Source organism: Sander vitreus, chromosome 10 (assembly GCF_031162955.1).
Source record: "Sander vitreus isolate 19-12246 chromosome 10, sanVit1, whole genome shotgun sequence".
NCBI classification, from domain to species: Eukaryota; Metazoa; Chordata; class Actinopteri; order Perciformes; family Percidae; genus Sander; species Sander vitreus.
Genome location: NC_135864.1, coordinates 4,346,773 through 4,364,929, shown reverse-complemented (window position 1 = coordinate 4,364,929; position 18,157 = coordinate 4,346,773). Strand labels below are relative to the sequence as shown.

The window sequence follows — 18,157 nt, the reverse complement described above, 5'->3', positions numbered from 1 at the left end:
GCTTTTGCCTAGTTTTATCCGAATGCTTTAGCCTAACTTAGACAAGTGCTAAACTCGGCTTAAAACACACAGTAAGACAGCAACAAGCTCATTTCCTAAAATGTCAACACACCTCTTTAAAATGCTGATTTTGACTCGCAGGTGACCGCCAACGACCCGGACACAGACACCAGCGGTCTTGTGACCTACAGCTTGGAGTCCCTACCCGATGACACGGCGGCGGACATCACTGAGGTATTCTCCATCGACGGAGAGAGCGGCTGGATCACGACCCTACGGGAGACGGACTGTGAGGCGACCAGGGTGTACAGGTTCAAGGTGTTGGCTGCAGACCACGGCGGCGACGTTAAGCTGTCATCCAGCGTCCTGGTGGAGGTGACCGTGACGGACGAGAACGACAACCCGCCAAAGTTCTCCGATGACGTGTACCGGGGCTCAGTGGTGGAGAACAGCAGCCCCGGGGAAGTCATTGTCTCCATGACGACCACAGATGCTGACGTGTCACTGGAGAACCGCCTTGTGACGTGTTACATCACAGGTGAGTGCGTCTAAATGTGTATGTATGAGTGTGTGATGTTCCCTTGTGTGTAGCAAGTGTGTATGCAGGTGTGCATAAAAGTGTAATTGTTTGTGACTCACACACTTGTGATCATGTATTTGTTTTTCTCTGTGTGTGTGTGTGTGTGTGTGTGTGTGTGTGTGTGTGATACACTTGTGTTTTATCAGCCAAATTACCCCGTTTGCTACACTGTGGGATTCATCGAACAATGAGGTGAAATTAAATCTCAAGACACATCTGTCTTGTCAAGCCGACAAGACAGATGCCCCGCAGCTAAGTACAAAAAACAAAGACAGGAATTAATGCAAATCCTCCATTTTCCTCCACACAGTTAAGCCGGACGTTTTAAAGCAGCTCGTTGTCACTTTGGAAAGTGCAACTGAGGAGCATTTGCATTGAGATTATCTATAAATGGTAGGGTATGTCTGATGCTGACACTGGCTTGTCGTAAAGAAAACCAAACAAGCCACCAGTGTGATTAATGTGACGATTTTACTACTTCAGTATTCGTCTACAACGGAGCTGCTTCACACAGCAAAATCAAAAATGCATCACTTTGATTTTTAGTGCTTTTTCATCAGCCTGGATTTTAGAAACTGAGATCTGGACCTGTCATGCAATATTACTTTTGACTAGCCACTCAAAAAAGTTCATAAAATAAGGTCGTTGTTTTCTGTTTTTTACATTTCATTCATTATTTTAACTTTTCAGTTACATTCACATTCAGGATTTTCTCTCACTACATGATGATCTGAATGTTGTTTCAAAAACTTCTCCAAACAGCAAAAATGCATATTTGAGAACAATGAGTCTAAATAATACAAACATTTTAACTGTATGAAGAAGCATCAAAATTTGATGCATATTAATATTATACTATATTTTTTGAAACAATTGTCCTGATGATCTGTATAACCATGCAGATTTTAAAACATTTCTATTTCTTATTTTCATTTTGGTGATCTAAATGATGCGAAGAGTAAGATAATGATTAGATAGATAGATAGATAGATAGATAGATAGATAGATAGATAGATAGATAGATAGATAGGTCACTTCAATGTTACAGCAGCAGTACACAAGCGAAACCACACTGAACAAAGAAAAGTGTCAATCATCAATCAAACATCACAATTACATGTCCCTACATGCGTTGCATTTTTCCGGGATACACTCGTCACTCATGGTGCTGCAGGTTGTTTATGTAGAGTAGCACTCAATTAGTATTTTGTCACTGCCAAAGAAAACCAACGTCTCAGTTCAGCACTTCAGACCTGTGTGGCAACTTTTGACAGCTGTAACGAATTCAAATGGTTTCCTTCTTGAGGTTGAAGCGTTAGAAAGCTTCTACAGCGGCTCCATCAGCCTGGCAGACAGGTGGTTGACTGCAATCTGCTGTAACATGCAGACCGATGGCCATACTCACCTGCCTGTGAATTGTTGAAAAACCGTTTTCATCTCAAAGATGGAAGTTTGTAAGGCAAGGCAAGTCAAGGCAGCTTTATTTGTACAGGGCAATTCAAAGTGCTTTAAATATTAAAGAGCAGTTAAGAAAGAGAAGAAACCATGCAATGCAAAGTACCCAGGTGAGTTAGTCGTAATGTTGATACAGAAACTGAGAAGAAAAAAACAGAAATTATTGAATTATTCATCAGGAAAAACATGGCAGCTGTACTCAATCTCAAAGCTGCTGTTATAACAAAACACCATATTACTCAGAGGGTGATAGCATTTTAGAGAGATACAATAATGGAAGCAAAAGCTGACAACAAACAGGACAACCAAAAAGAAACTTAGTGAAAAGCAATACCAGTACTACAATTATACCCTTTAGATTTTTTGGTTACACTTTACTTGAAGGTATCTACATAAGAGTGACATGACACTGTCATGAACGTGTCATAAACATTATAAACAAGTCATAAACCTTTATGACATACGCTTCTTTTATTTGTTTTTTGTCATGACAAGTTATGGTTAGGGTTAGGGTTAGGGTTCATGTGTCATGACAGTGTCATGACAGTGTCATGTGTTCATGACAGTGTCATGTCACTCTTATGTAGATACCTTCAAGTAAAGTGTTACCGATTTTTTTGTGATCGTTAGGAGCTGAAATTGAAATAAAAGAAATTGCGATCAAAATTTGATTAATTTCACAGCCCTGTAGGAGAAACTACCGTTCTAGTAACTCCATTCTTCATCACACATGCAGATGGGGACCCTATGGGCCAGTTCGCCATCATCCAGGAGGACGAGGGCGAGTGGGGTTTGATCGCGAGGGAAGCTCTGGACAGAGAGACCAAAGACAGGTACACGCTCAAAGTCACGGCCACCGACGGAAAGTCTGAGGCTCCGGTGTTCGTGGAGGTCCACGTGTTGGACATCAACGACAACAGTCCACTGTGTGAACAGGTGAGGAAGGACATGGAAGTATTTCACCCTTTTCATTTACATAATATTCATCAAGTTCACATTGTCCTCATCTACAGGCACATGCACACATAGACAACAAAGGGCACTTGTGCATCTGCAGTTCCCTTTTTTCTGGGGTGCTTTTTTTTTTTTTTAAATAAAGCACTATATATATATATATATATGAATACAATTATATAATGAGTTAGTCTTTTTTCATTAAATCAACTTTCTTTAATGACTATAAATCATAAATATATGTCGGCAGCAGGCTAATCCAATTAGGACTTCAAATGATGAAATAATAATCTGAAGTTTACAGCAATATTATGCTACGACAGAAAGAAAAGCCTCTGGAGTCATTCTACAAATAGTATAATACTAATAATGTTAGTGTAGCCTAATCTGTATCTGCAACTGCAAAAATACAAGGTTCAAACAGAATGAATGGACATGCAAACCATAAAAAGAACTCAAATGGCAACGTTATGAGAGAAGCTTTAAAGCTTTACTTTTCTCAACTTTTTTCAGTTTTTTACAATCACGTGCCTTTTCCATGAATGAAAAAAGTTAATTTGACTGACTTTTTTTCCCAAAGCAACTTAGAAAAATAACCTCTGCATATCAGGAGCATTTTGGGGTTCAGTTTCCTGCTCAACTGCTTCAAATGTAACTTTGCTGGAGCCCCAGTAACCGTGTCATTTTATTTATGCAGCACTCAGTAGCTTGACTACGCCTGATTACTGTTATTATCCTCTTGTTGCAGCTGGTGTACACGGAGGCGGTGATGGAAAACTCACCTTCCAGCATGTTTGTGCTGAAGGTTTCGGCTTCAGACCCAGACGTGGGTGCTAATGGACAGATCTCCTACACCCTCCACGGTCACAACGCAGATATGTTTCACCTCGACCACAGGACAGGTACGATGGCGTCTGTTTGGGGTCAAAACACGAGAGCTTCCTCTAAGTGAGCTGCGCTGAGTGTTTGAGTCAGGGATGCCATCGGCACTCAAACAGGCTTCGTGCTGATAAGAGCCAAAAACATTTCTATTGTTTGTTTTTTGTCAGGAGCACTGGCATCTATCACATTTAATTTCTGTCATGCCATCTTTCTCTCTTGTCTTCAAAAACACCTGATTGGCTGTAAGATATCACACAGTGTTTAGCCAACAGAGAGGTTGTAGATGCTGCAACGCTGCAATCCAACACTTTGGTACAGATTGAAATATCTTGAAGGATGAGGCCTATAACGTTGACCTGTTGCTGGCCCTAAATGGAAAGTTGCCAGCAACAGGTCAACGTTATTTTCTTTCTTCCATGACTTGAAACATCTAATACTAAGTACAATTTCAAAGCACTTGTACTTTAGTTGAGTATTTCCATTTTATGCTTTTATGCCTTTACATGTACAGTGGGGCAAAAAAGTATTTAGTCAGCCACCAATTGTGTAAGTTCTCCCACTTAAAAAGATGAGAGAGGCCTGTAATTTTCATCATAGGTACACTTCAACATTGAGAGACAATCCAAAAAAAAATCCAGAAAATCACATTGTAGGATTTGTAATGAATTTATTTGCAAATTATGGTGGAAAATAAGTATTTCGTCAATAACAAAAGTTGATCTCAATACTTTGTTATATACCCTTTGTTGGCAATGACAGAGGTCAAACGTTTTCTGTAAGTCTTCACAAGGTTTTCACATACTGTTGCTGGTATTTTGGACCATTCCTCCATGCAGCTCTCCTCTAGAGGTGTGATGTTTAGGGGCTGTCGCTGGGCAACACAGACTTTCAACTCCCTCCAAAGATTTTCTATGGGGTTGAGCTCTGGAGACTGGCTAGGCCACTCCAGGACCTTGAAATGCTTCTTACGAAGCCACTCCTTCGTTGCCCAGGCGGTGTGTTTGGGATCATTGTCATGCTGAAAGACCCAGCCACGTTTCATCTTCAATGCCCTTGCTGATGGAAGGAGGTTTTCACTCAAAATCTCACGATACATGGCCCCATTCATTATTTCCTTTACACGGCTCAGTCGTCCTGGTCCCTTTGCAGAAAAACAGCCACAAAGCATGATGTTTCCACCCCCATGCTTCACAGTAGGTATGGTGTTCTTTGGATGCAACTCAACATTCTTTCCCCTCCAAACACGACGAGTTGAGTTTTTACCAAAAAGTTCTATTTTGGTTTCATCTGACCATATGACATTCTCCCAATCCTCTTCTGGATCATCCAAATGCTCTCTAGTAAACTCTAGACGGGCCTGGACATGTACTGGCTTAAGCAGGGGGACACGTCTGGCACTGCAGGATTTGAGTCTCTGGCAGCGTAGTGTGTTACTGATGGTAGCCTTTGTTACTTTGGTCCCAGCTCTCTGCAGGTCATTCACTAGGTCCCCCCGTGTGGTTCTGGGATTTTTGCTCACCGTTCTTGTGATCATTTTGACCCCACGGGGTGAGATCTTGCGTGGAGCCCCGGATCGAGGGAGATTATTGGTGGTCTTGTATGTCTTCCATTTTCTTATAATTTCTCCCACAGTTGATTTATTCACACCAAGCTGCTTACCTATTGCAGATTCAGTCTTCCCAGCCTGGTGCAGGTCTACAATTTTGTTTCTGGTGTCCTTTGACAGCTCTTTGGTCTTGGCCATAGTGGAGTTTGGAGTGTGACTGTTTGAGGCTGTGGACAGGTGTCTTTTATACTGATAACAAGTTCAAACAGGTGTCATTAATACAGGTAACGAGTGAAGGACAGAGGAGCCTCTTAAAGAAGAAGTTACAGGTCTGTGAGAGCCAGAAATCTTGCTTGTTTGTAGGTGACCAAATACTTATTTTCCCGAGGAATTTGCAAATAAATTCATTAAAAATCCTACAATGTGATTTTCTGGATTTTTTTTCTCATTTTGTCTCTCATAGTTGAAGTGTACCTATGATGAAAATTACAGGCCTCTCTCATCTTTTTAAGTGGGAAAACTTGCACAATTGGTGGCTGACTAAATACTTTTTTGCCCCACTGTATACTGCTACTCCACGACATCTCAGAGAGAAATACTGTACTTTTAACATCACTACATTTACACTACATTTTACTAGTTACTTTTCAAAATAAGAGTTTACCCAACACATAATACGTGTTGGCGTTGTATTGTTGGCATTGGCATTGTACGCAAGTTAAGAATACATTTTAAAAATGCTACAGTTGCACATATTGCATGGCCAATAGTAGGGGGTTTTATTGGCCCGTACGTACTGTGTGTGTCTGTGTGTGTGTGTGTGTGTGTGTGTGTGTGTGTGTGTGTGTCATTTGATTTAGTGATATTGGTTTGTATCTTTATATAAACTGATTAAATAAATAACATTATCTTGAAATTCAAATTCTGCTCCTTTTTCCCTAGCCAGCTCTGTTTGTTTGTGCGTGTCTGTGTGTGTGTATCTTTGTGTCTGTGTGTGTCTCTGTGTCTGTGTGTGTGACGTGTGTCTGTGTGTCTTTGTGTCTGTGTGTGTGACTGTCTACATGTCTGAATTGATCTATTTCTGTGCATACAAAAGCACGTGTGTGTATGCGGTATTAGTGTTTGTACGAGCAGAATATTTATGTTTGTGAGTGTCTTTGCTCACGAGATTTTATAGATCATCGTGTGTGTGTGTGTGTGTGGTAGGCAGTCGGTGGATGGGTTGAGGAGAGTGATGGCCTCTATCCTCTATCGGTCGCTATCCTTTTGGCCTGCTTTCTGGAAAATCAAAGCTATCCCCCTGTGTTTCACCAATCCAATAATTTGGTTTCTGGTGTGTAATGGCCCTCACTGGACTGCTTGTATGGCTGATTCTTTCTTATTGCCAAACTTAATGGGGGAAAAAAAAAACATTAAATCTGGAAGCTTGTGGAAGTAAGGAGTGTGTTAAATGAAACTGAATTTTTTTTTTTTATATTTATATTTATGTATTATACGAAATTACAAACACGACGACAAACTTATTGTTGAATGTCATTATGGCTTCAGTGTTGTGTCCATCTGTCCCCAGGTGAGCTGTTCACTCTGGCTGTGCTGGACCGGGAGAAGGAGGTCGAGTACAACCTGGTGGCCAAGGCGACGGACGGTGGCGGGCGCTCGTGTCAGGCAGACATCCGGCTGACGGTCCAGGACATGAATGATAACCCTCCTCTGTTCTCCAGCAGCCACTACGAGGTCACCGTGTTCGACAACACGACCGTACGAACTCCCGTCGCTGTCGTGTATGCCAAGGACCCAGACACTGGTAGGTTTTTATTATTAAATAGTATTATTATTATTATTATTATTATTATTATTATTATTATTATTCAATTATTTGTATTGGTTTCTTCAGATCAATCAAGTAAACACAAACATAAACAATCATCCCACAACATCCACCCCTTCCTCCCTGGGGAAATGGCAAGCACAGACAGACAGAAAAGTACCATCATGTATATATGTATAAATATACAGAGGCATACATTGTCATGCTTATATTAACAATGATACTACGGATTAAACAACAAATTAACAAAAATAAAGGCAGTGTTAGATATCCATATTAGAATAGGGATAAATAGGGATCAAGTGACATTGTGTAAAGTATAGACATTGTTATAATAGTACAGGAATGGTTGCCATACTTTATGGAATTGATTACCCAATCACTTCGAGGTATAACTGAGCATTTCCAGTTTTAAGTGAGCCTAAGTAAGTCTATATCCACGACTTTCCACTTCCGGTGCCGCCGGACATTCCACCGGATGTCCTTCTTTTTGGCCAGATGTCCGTTTCCTTCCTCTTTCTTTGTGTTGGCATTTTAACCTCCGGTGGATTTCTGAGGACTATGGTTAACTGCTCCTCAGATCTCTGCAGGGTAAATCCAGACAGCTAGCTAGACTGTTTGTCCAATCTGAGTTTTCTGTTGCACGACTAAACCAACTTTTGAACGTACACGTTCCACCAAAACAAGTTCCCTCCCGAGGCTATTTTGCAGCGGTACTGGGGCTCCGTCCAGGGCTTAGTGTCGCCCAAGACGATTGTGATTGATTTAAAGAAAAGCCAATAAACCAGAGAACATTTTTCTCCCATCCCAGAATGCTATGTGGACTAGCCAGACCCTCCTCTGCGGCGCTGTGGAGGAAGGTCTGGCAATGCGAGACTAAGTGAGCCATAACCTCATTGACCCAACGACTGTACAGGGGGGTAGGTGAGACTTTAGTTACACAGAATAAGGCTTCTATCTAGCAATGATATAAATGCCAGAGTGCGAGTCTGGGACTGAGAGAGACCCAGATCTCTTTGAGCCACACTAAATGTTGCCACCTGCGGTTCTGGGTCCATGGCCTTATTGCACATTGTATGAAAATGTCTCGAAGACCCAAAATTGTCTCATCCTTTGGACATGCCCAAAATGAGTAAAATAGAGTTGCTGGGTCCCTAGTAGGTTTTAAAATAAAGTTTTGGGTGCTGTGAACACGCAAGTGCAACGACAGTAAGACCATAGAGAGCTTTATCATGTTTCTCTCAGGTCAGAACATGTCGTGACAACCCATAAAACCTGGTGTCAGCGATCCTTAACTCTACTGAAGCCTAATACACAGGCCCGCCTTTGTGTGCATACAGTGTATACTAATCCTGAACATAATTAAAGACTAAGCCATTCCCAACAGAGATTTTGCTTTATGAAAACGCCCACCTAATACCTCTCCACCGAGTCATCCAGCTGTGCTGGTAATTATTTGCTGCTCTGGGATTTTATTTTTAATTAACATCCTGCTTTACACATTAGGTCACATTTATTTCTTAAATGTAATATCCTCTGTCATCAGTCTGTGTCTGGAGCTAATTAGCAAATGTAAGTATGCTGACATGCTAAGCTAAGATGGTGAACATGGTATTTTATTATATCATCATACCCAGCAGGGATAGATCTATTCAGATCCTTTACCTAAGATAAAGTACCAATTCCACACTGTGAAAATCTTTTACTACAAGTAAAAGTCCTGCTTTTAAAACCTGTAAAGGAAAATGTAGTTGAAGTACTTAAAGTAAAAGTACTAATTGTAGGGATCTTGCTCAAAGGTGATAATGAGGGAGAGGCAAACGCTGCATTTTTTTATTTTCTCCCCCCAGATTTTTTCCTGCCGGTTTGGGGATTGAACCTGGCCCCCAGGAAGTGCACCGGACTTTAAGGCAAATTGAGTATAGTGGCCAAAACAGTGAAGTTTGCTGGGCCAAAAATAGTTTTTTCCATAGACTTACATGGCGAAAGAGACGTCTGTAAATCAGTGGAGAAATTATTTTGAGCGTCACAACCTCCGTGAAATCATTAACGAAGTGCTAAACCATCCGTGTAATTTTTGGCTCCATGATGGCTTTATGCGCCACTGAGCAACTCTCATAGGAATGATCGGGGCTCGGCCTCGAACGCTGTATCCAGGTCTTGTTATACATCCATGACTGAACAACCTTCCACTCACAAGCTCACCTCTTTAACCCACTCCTTTATATACTGTTGGGTGGTTTAATCTACAGCAATGCATCATATTCTAGAAGATCATGTTTGTACCGTCGCTGTCCTGTGAGAACCACGCATCTCTAAAATTGTAAATTAGAGAGTGTGGTCTAGACATACTCTATCTGTAAAGTGTATTGAGATAACTCTTGTTATGATTTGATACTATTGAATTGAAAACTTCTATGGTGTCAGAAAAACGGCCCTGTTTTCAGCTTTGAGAGAGGCTTTCTAAAGACTTTATTCAGCTTAAGAAGTAGGGAAATCTTCTCAACATATAAAGGAACACTTTGCTTGTTCATTAGCTCTCAGTCCGTTGTTCAGTTGTCAGCTGTCAGTTCCTTGTTTCCTTTGTGTTACTACGATTTTCTCTGTTTTTTCTTCATTATTTCTCTTTCCTGTGATTAATAGCCTCCTGCTTTTAATCTCACTCACACAAGCTTGTCATTCTGTTTGTTTGTTTCAGTGCAAAATTTGATCTCACTGCTTTTTAAATCACGTCAGCGTTTTAGCACTGAACAAATCATAACCAGTCTCTTCTGGTTGAAGTTTGCAACAAATTCTTCAAATTCTTTTTTTGTGTTTGAATATTTTATTCATGTGCTGGCACTGATGGTAAGTGGTCAGATAAGAGTAAAGTCTCCTCATCTGAAACCAGCTGTAGCACTGGTGTGGTGTTCGACACACACACACACACACACACACACACACACACACACACACACACACACACACACACACACACACACACACACACACTAATACCGCATAGTAATACTATACTAATACCGTATGCACAGAAATAGACAAATTCAGACAGGTAGACTGTCACACACACACAGACACAAAGACACACACATACACACACACACACACACACACACACAGACACAAAGATACACACACACAGACACGCACACACAAACAGAGCAGAACAGGTCAGCCACACCTTCAGATGTACAGCCGCTTGTCCTCTTTCTCTACACAGACAACGTTCTCACAGACAACCATGACTAATGAACTATTTTACGTAACAAAAACACTACAACAAAAAACGTGATGATTTGGATTTGAATATGATTTCTTCCCGGATTCATTCAGAATGAAACTGGAGCAGTTACAGTATCATTTTTCAGAATTAGATTTCTTTTTTGGAATGTTTTGCCTCTAATGGACGTCTCATAGAGAGCATTAGGAAACTAAGCCATAATACAGTAAATTATTAAATATAAATTACAATCAACTGGTCCTCTAAAACAGATCTTTAACCAGGGGTCCGCGACCCCCAGGGGGTCCTCAGAGTTACTGCAGGGGGGCCACCAAATGAATGAAATTTGAAAGTTATATAAGAAAGATATATATATATATATATATAAAAATCAGGCTATTCATGTAAAATCATTTAATGTACACAACATTGATGATTTACTTTACTAATCAAGGTAAGGTAGCCACTATGGGAGCCATTCACAAATACATTTAAGCTGAAGGATTCGCTGGGCCTTCCACATGTATAAATTATATATGAATATCCATTCATTTTCATCCATCTGACCCAGTATAATAAGTATAACTCAATATGATATAATATATGTAGTAGGGGGTCCCTGCTCTGTCTCTCTTTCAGCTAAGGGGTCCTTGGCCTAAAAAAGGTTGAAGACCCCTGCTCTCAAATTCAGATCTGAAATTTTGGTCTTTAACCGTAGCACAATCTTTAGGCCAATTAAAGGCATCTTCCCTCTGGAAATAAATTATTTGTCAGTTAATTATGGCTCTCCCATTATAATTATCCTAAAACAGCAGTTCCCAAATGTTTCAGCTTTTAAAGGAACACTGTCTGCTTGTTTCTGTGAGCCGCAGGGTGTGTAGATATTTTAAAAGAGGGGCCAGGTAGAGCCAGTGATCAACTTGCGTGGTTTCTTGACATGTCTTTACTCACTGATAATAGTAACAAGGCAAATACTTGTTATAGTCAGGACTTTTGTTACCGTTCAGGTTGCATATTGTGGGAATTAGGTGTTTTCTGCGCAGCCTACAGATGGAGGTCTGTCAATTGGTGGAGCCATATTTCGGTTTCTCTTACACTTTGTTATAGAGCAAGACATCTAATGCCCTAAAGTGTACTCTGTATATTCATACCCTCTGCCCTTTCTTTTAGCACCACCAGTACGCCACAATTACTTGTCCTCATGAAACGATGCAGACATGCATGCTCCCAAAGGGAGAAACCCATTTGATTTTATTGGCCATTATATGCTTTCTTTGTAGCACCACCACCCTTAAGACAAACCATATTTGGGCGACCTCTAGCTCACCCAGTAGAGTGTGCGCTGCATGTAGGCTGAGACCTTGGCAGCGGCTCGGGTTCAAATCCGATCCGCGGCCCTTTGCTGCATGTCGTCCCTCCTATTGTCTTCAAGCTATCGATTAAAGGCTATAAAAAGCCCAAAAAATAATCTTAGAAAAAAAAGACAAACCGTATTGCTCCCACTATAGGAATAGCAAAATAGTCAATGCTTCACACATTTCTGTGACATGAGCGGGGTCACACAGCATCTGCAGATGCATGATTCCACAGAATCTTCCGCAGATTTAAAAAATAAAATAAAAATAAAAAATGAAAATAAAACTCTCCACAACGCTGAAAACTGTAAAAAAAAAAGAAAAGAAAAGAATCTGTACATTCTGTTTTGGGCTGGTTAGGAGCATTGCAGCCTCCAGGAGCCATGCAGGTTATATTTTAAAAACAAAGAGGGTACACAGGAATGTCGTTCCTAAAAGCATCATTCCTCCAAGTTTAATCAATATAGTGTTACTTTAAGGACGCTGACATTTTACGCTCCCTGTGTGCAGCCTGCTTTCGGTAGACTTGCTGTCTAAGTGATGTAGAAACGGCTACATCTACTGGATTAGTACTGTTGTTATCTTGTTTTTGGATCAGTGTTTATTGACCCATGCACAGGAACAGTTTTTCAGCTTTTGATCACAGTTTTTGGAGTTTTCCCTCTCTGTGTTTTGACATCATGGCTTCACTTTTAATCATGTATACACCGTGTGGGAATCCAGATGTGTTTTCGATAACGGCAGCAATTACTCGGCTAATTAGTTTTTCCCTTTCAAAGAAAATAATCCAGGTGGCACGCAGCATGCTCAGGGCCAATATACAACTCAAACTAAATCATATCAAAGCGTTATATCACGTTTCAAACTCGAGGCCCGCGGGCCAAATTCGGCCCTATAGGTTCCCAATAGATTTAGGCCAGCCTAGTTGTGCGCCAAACCAGAAAGACGGGAAAATGTTTGCAAAGCAATTACGCGACACTCAATGCAGAATTGGGCAGATTTTCTGACTTTGAGACTCAAAAATTCCCACAGAAGAAGAGAGGTTGCTGTGAGTTCTCTTTTAAAAATGCAATCATTGTTCTGCTTGATTTGCTAAACCCTATGATGGCTAAGGACCTTTTTTGCTGACTTTTTGTACTTTATGTCGACCAAACTGTAAGTGAGAAGGCTATATGAGACATGCAGTAATACAATCAAATATATTTGACTTTTTCGATTAAATAAAAGCATGTCAATAAACTATACGTGTCTGGCCCTTGATGTGATTCTCATTTTCCAGTGTGGCCCTTAGTGAAGTTGAGTTTGACACCCGTGCGTTATGTTGATCATCAAACGAACTGAATCAGTTTGTGTTGGTACCAGAGAAGACTTTCATTCCCATCTGTCCATCTTCCCCCTCCTCCAGGTATAAACTCCGAGGTGAAGTACTCCCTCCTGGCGGGCGACAGCGGCTACTTCTCTCTGGAAGAGTTTTCTGGGATCCTGCGGCTGGAGCGCCCGCTGACCGCCGACACCCCGCCCACCTTTGAGCTGAAGGTGAAGGCCACGGATCGCGGCCTGCCTCGTCACCTCTACTCCGTCGCCACGGTGACGGTGGACGTGGTCTCCCTGGACGACTACCAGCCCGTCTTCCTGAGCTCGGAGTACACCGCTCAGCTCCCAGAATCCTTGGCGGTGGGTTCTGAGGTGCTAAGCGTCTCCGCCCTGACCAGAGACGGCGGGGGGCCGGATCCCATCGTCTACCGCATCGTGTCCGGCAATGACGACGGATGCTTCCTGCTGGACACGCGGACAGGTTGGAAAACTTTTCTTATCCATCCGTCTTGCACTTTGTTGACACATTTACAAACCCTACCAAGTTTCCCAAGATGCATTATTGTATTTAAAGGGGCACTGCGATGATTTTAAAGGTCTGTTTATTCATGATGGGGAAAACTTCTTATTCATCCTGTGAAAAGAGATGTGTAATGTAAGGGTGAACGATATGAGGATAATATCTGATTGCGATTATTTTTGACTGATATTGCGATGTGATTCACGATATTGGAGGCAATGATCATTTCTGTATTATTATTCTCATTTTCATTGAAAAAGATTAAATTGAAAATGATTATAGTGTGATTTTTGCGACTATCTGTAGCAAAGAAAGTTTGTTTCTTCAGTCTGTAGGGTAGAATTTGTAGGCTGGGACGTCTCTGCAGCGCCACAATACTTAAAGGTATAGTAAGTGATGTTAATCAAATACACTTTTTGTCAAATTCACAAATATCTCTTCATGGTCACCAGGCTCTCTGTTTTCTGAGTGCATTCAAAAAAACTGTGTAAATGGAAAACAAACGTGGCACGAAACGCTTTTCCAGCCAATCAGCAACAGGCAGCGACAGTTGATGGTATGGGGGGAGGCAGCATGTGAATGTAACAGCCAGCCAGTAGTTATCTGGGAGATAAAAAAAAAATGAGTCAAAGAGTCAATATACAGTTTGTGCAAGTTGATGTCTAAGTGGTATGGCAGTAACACAATACAAATACAATAGTCCAAGTAAAAATACTGAATGTAGTACAGATTCTATATACAGTTTGTACTGTCCTCTTTGTGTGTGAACAAAGCCAGACATCCAACCTAACTCCTCTCAGAAAGTTACTGGAGGCAGAAAATAATCTCCAAGCTTAATGTTTTAATGAATTAGTGATAGCTAATCGTTAACTGTGTCTGTCTGCTGTTTGGTGCTGGACAGGCAGCGTTAAGTGTTGAGACGCAGTATCTTCAGCTAGATTGCCTTGCGGCAAAAAGCTGGGCGCACTAATAAAAGCAAAAGTTCTGTAATTGTATTTCCCCCCGAGGTTGCTTGAGGCTGCCAGTCCACTCTGCATTTGTGTCACAGGTTTAAAGTAATTATCATTTAATAATAATGGTAATATGTTGTAGCCTGGCTCCGCCCTCCTACGTACTTCCGCTCAATTTTCATTTTCCTTCAGCACTCCGTCTGGGTTTGCCGTATTTTAGCGGGTTTCTCCGGCCAAATATTTGCCGGTCCGATCAGTGAACAGAGGGAGTGCGCTAGAAAGATGCGAGCGAAGCCATTCGGTCCGTTGTGGCAACGCTGCCGAATATCCAGAAGTTAAAGCCAGAGCAAGAACAATCTTTGCTGAGTCGTGTTGGTGGCCATGATGTTGTGGCCCTCCTGCCCACGGGGTTCGGGAAAAGATAGATTTTCCAGCTCGCTCCGTTAGTGGTGAAGGTGAAGGCTAACACTAGCAATGCTAATGCTAAATATAAGCCGATAATTGTCGGTCTCCCCTCTTGTTGCACATGTGCATGACATACGTCACGACCAAACGTTAGCGATTGGTTATGGCAGATCCAGAGTGACTCTGGGCAGATCCAATAGTTTTAAACTTAACACTTGGTACAAATGAAATGTACCAGTCTGGTAGGATCAGGCTAAATATGTTGTGCATATTAATATGCAATACTTAATAACTGAATCCCAGATAATTGCGTAATTAAATGATTTTAGACAGAAAATTAGAACACTAAAAGACTAGATGTGGTCTTTCCTAAACAATTTGTTTTATACCTGTTTAAAAGAATTCTTCATAATTCATAATTTGTGTCTTATCTTTAGGTCTTATGCTTGAGCAAATCTTCCGACACATCAAGTATTATTTAGTTTTATTCTTTTCACTTAAAGTTGGAGTTTGGCCTCTGCCCTGAAGTGCTCCGCCCCCTGCTGGATTTAAAGAAGAGTTTGTGAGTTCCTGCCGATAAATCATTAAAAGGGCCAGCTGGTCTGAAGAACCACATTTATTGATCACTGCCTACTGCCTTAGGTTTAATGATTTTGGGAGAACAGAGAGTTTGAAAAGTTTGAAAAGCAGACATGTGGGGATCAGAATCTCAGACTGCTGGACAAACAAACAGGCCCTGGCAGGAATACATTAGAACTGGCAAGGTTGTTCAGATTCTTGAGACGTGCGTTGGCAGAAAAAGTGTATTTATTCCAGTCAAACTAGAAGAACAAAACAGTGAAGTATATTTTGGGATACACCTCAGACAGAGTTCTAATATTAATCAAGAATCGGAGTCACAGCAGACTCAGTCTGCCGTTCAGAGGGTTGAGTTAAGTTAGAGCAGGGGTCACCAACACGGTGCCCGCGGGCACCAGGTAGCCCCCAAGGACCACATGAGTAGCCCTCAGGCCTGTTCTAAAAATGAAAATTGAATATTGATATTATCTGTTTCCCACCTTGTTAAGTCATTGTTGATCATTATTGTGAGAAATCATTAACGTGATCAGTGTCTTCACATAGATGAGTATCATTAATCATTAATAATCATATAACTAAAGGCAAACTGAGCAAATGTGTTATTTCAGAAGAGTGTATCAAACTGGTAGCCCTTCGTATGACTCAGTACCCATGAAGTAGCTCTCAGTTTCAACAAGGTTGGTGACCCCTGAGTTAGAGGGATGTGTTAAGAAAGCTGCACTGATCCCTTTAAATGTGTAGTCCAGTGTTAGCAGGCTGAAGAAGACTGTAGAGCTTGTGCTGATCGTTAAATCCCCTGATCAGCCTTTTGTTTCATGCTTTTCTTTGTTTACTTCTTGTTTACTTCTTTGTCAGTATGGAGTTACACTGGGAGCTGAACCAGTATCCCAGGTTCTCTGAGTTTGTTTCTAATTTACACTTAAAGTATCGTTACAGCCAAAAACTAATTTCGAAAAATTCTTCACTGTCAGTGTGCGGTAGGTTTGGATAGTATCTCTCTTGTATTAGGTGTCAACCAGCAATGAATTGTTGAGTCAGCATTTGTGTAAAGACATGCACATTTTCCCCAGTGTATTGCAAGCCTGATGGCCCACCAGGCCTAAGCCACTAGGATTTTTTTTAAAGCTACAGTTACAGTGGTGCGGCTCGGTACACTACAACGTACTACAAGGTCAATATCGTTTTTCACTAACGACAAAACAACAAATTATCCGTGCATTTATATGGAACTAAGCTTTAGGAGCTTTCCATCTTTACTCTCCTCCCTGTTACGTTGCATTCGGAGATCGACTATTTTTGACTGACAAAATGGCAGCGGCCGGAAACAACAACAGCTACAGTGAGTTATTCAAAACCTTTCTTTTTAGTAAATTCTGGGTACACAAAGAATGTTCTCAATGCTCGAGACCCTAGGTTGCATTTTGGCGAGAGTTACGCTTTAAGTGGTAGTAAATGTACAGTGTAGGATTCAGTTTGTGTCTGAATAAATGCTGCAGCTCCTCAAACCCCAAGTAAAGTTCCCGTGTCTCGCATCTCAACAACGCAACAAAACAAAAAGAGCTGCGGCAGCACGGGGAGAGCAGCATTCGGCTGAAAAAACTCTGACACAGAGAGAGGATAGGAGAGGATGGGGGAGCCCATCTACAAACCAATCGGGAGACGCAGCTCACGTATGTGATGACGACTGGACGTAGTTTTGTCATGTGTAGTTCTTTAGTGCGCTTGCATAACTGCAGTGTGAAACCAAAACTTTATGGTTCATATTTGCCATTTACCCCTGTGACATCACATTTAGGATCATATGATCATTTTCATTTTTTGTGACAAAACAAGGAAATTCAATTATAAAAAAGGTAAAAAAAAATATAAACAACATTTTTGATCGTTATTGGTGCTTATTTCTTAGAACTTAATCAGAACAGGTGAAAGTGCTTGAAATGTAACAATTGTGTAACTTTGTGTGGGAGTAGCAGGTGCAGAAAGACAACATAGTTTCATAGCACCTACATTTAAATACACTCGGGTCCAGTAGACCCGAACACCTCATATGTAATAGTTATGTGTAGGGGGGGTGTACCGTGTGCAGTCATTGAAAATAAGTTATTTTTTTATGTTCTTCACAGAAAATGAGCCAAGGCCAATGAGTTTGAGTTAGAAGAAATAATAAATAGCATAATTTTTCTTTTAGCAAACATTGAAAACGGGTCCCACAGACCCGAACACCACACAAGGGTTAAGATAAAGATGGTTAAGGTTAGGTTAGAAATGGTAAGCATTCGTCAGAAATTAAATGAATAAAAAGGAATTTATTAACACAAGCAAAAATGTAGGTCACTGGTTGAGTTGGACGTGTATCCAAAAGTTAAGAACAGACAGTACGAAGCGATGAGTTCCTTCTTTTTGTAAAAAATCATTCTTTCTTTTTTTTTTTTTTTCACTGCCTGACGAAAAGATCATGACTCCGACCGGCTTGTTGATAATTCATGAGTTTATTTTTTTATGTCCACAGAATGATTCAAATGTATTAAATAAATAATGTATGTTCTGTGTAATCAGTAAGCCTCTCCAA

General features: G+C 41.0%; 1 protein-coding gene across 1 annotated transcript in view; it reads left to right on the top strand.

Moving 5' to 3' along the window:
• The window catches only part of fat2 (FAT atypical cadherin 2), a 114,300-nt gene that overhangs the window by 54,963 nt on the left and 41,180 nt on the right, over positions 1-18,157 (top strand). The window contains exons 12-16 of the mRNA XM_078260025.1: positions 142-538; positions 2,772-2,971; positions 3,738-3,891; positions 6,988-7,221; positions 13,226-13,615. Coding sequence (XP_078116151.1) covers positions 142-538; positions 2,772-2,971; positions 3,738-3,891; positions 6,988-7,221; positions 13,226-13,615 — 1,375 coding nt within the window. The remainder of the gene's footprint in view (positions 1-141; positions 539-2,771; positions 2,972-3,737; positions 3,892-6,987; positions 7,222-13,225; positions 13,616-18,157) is intronic.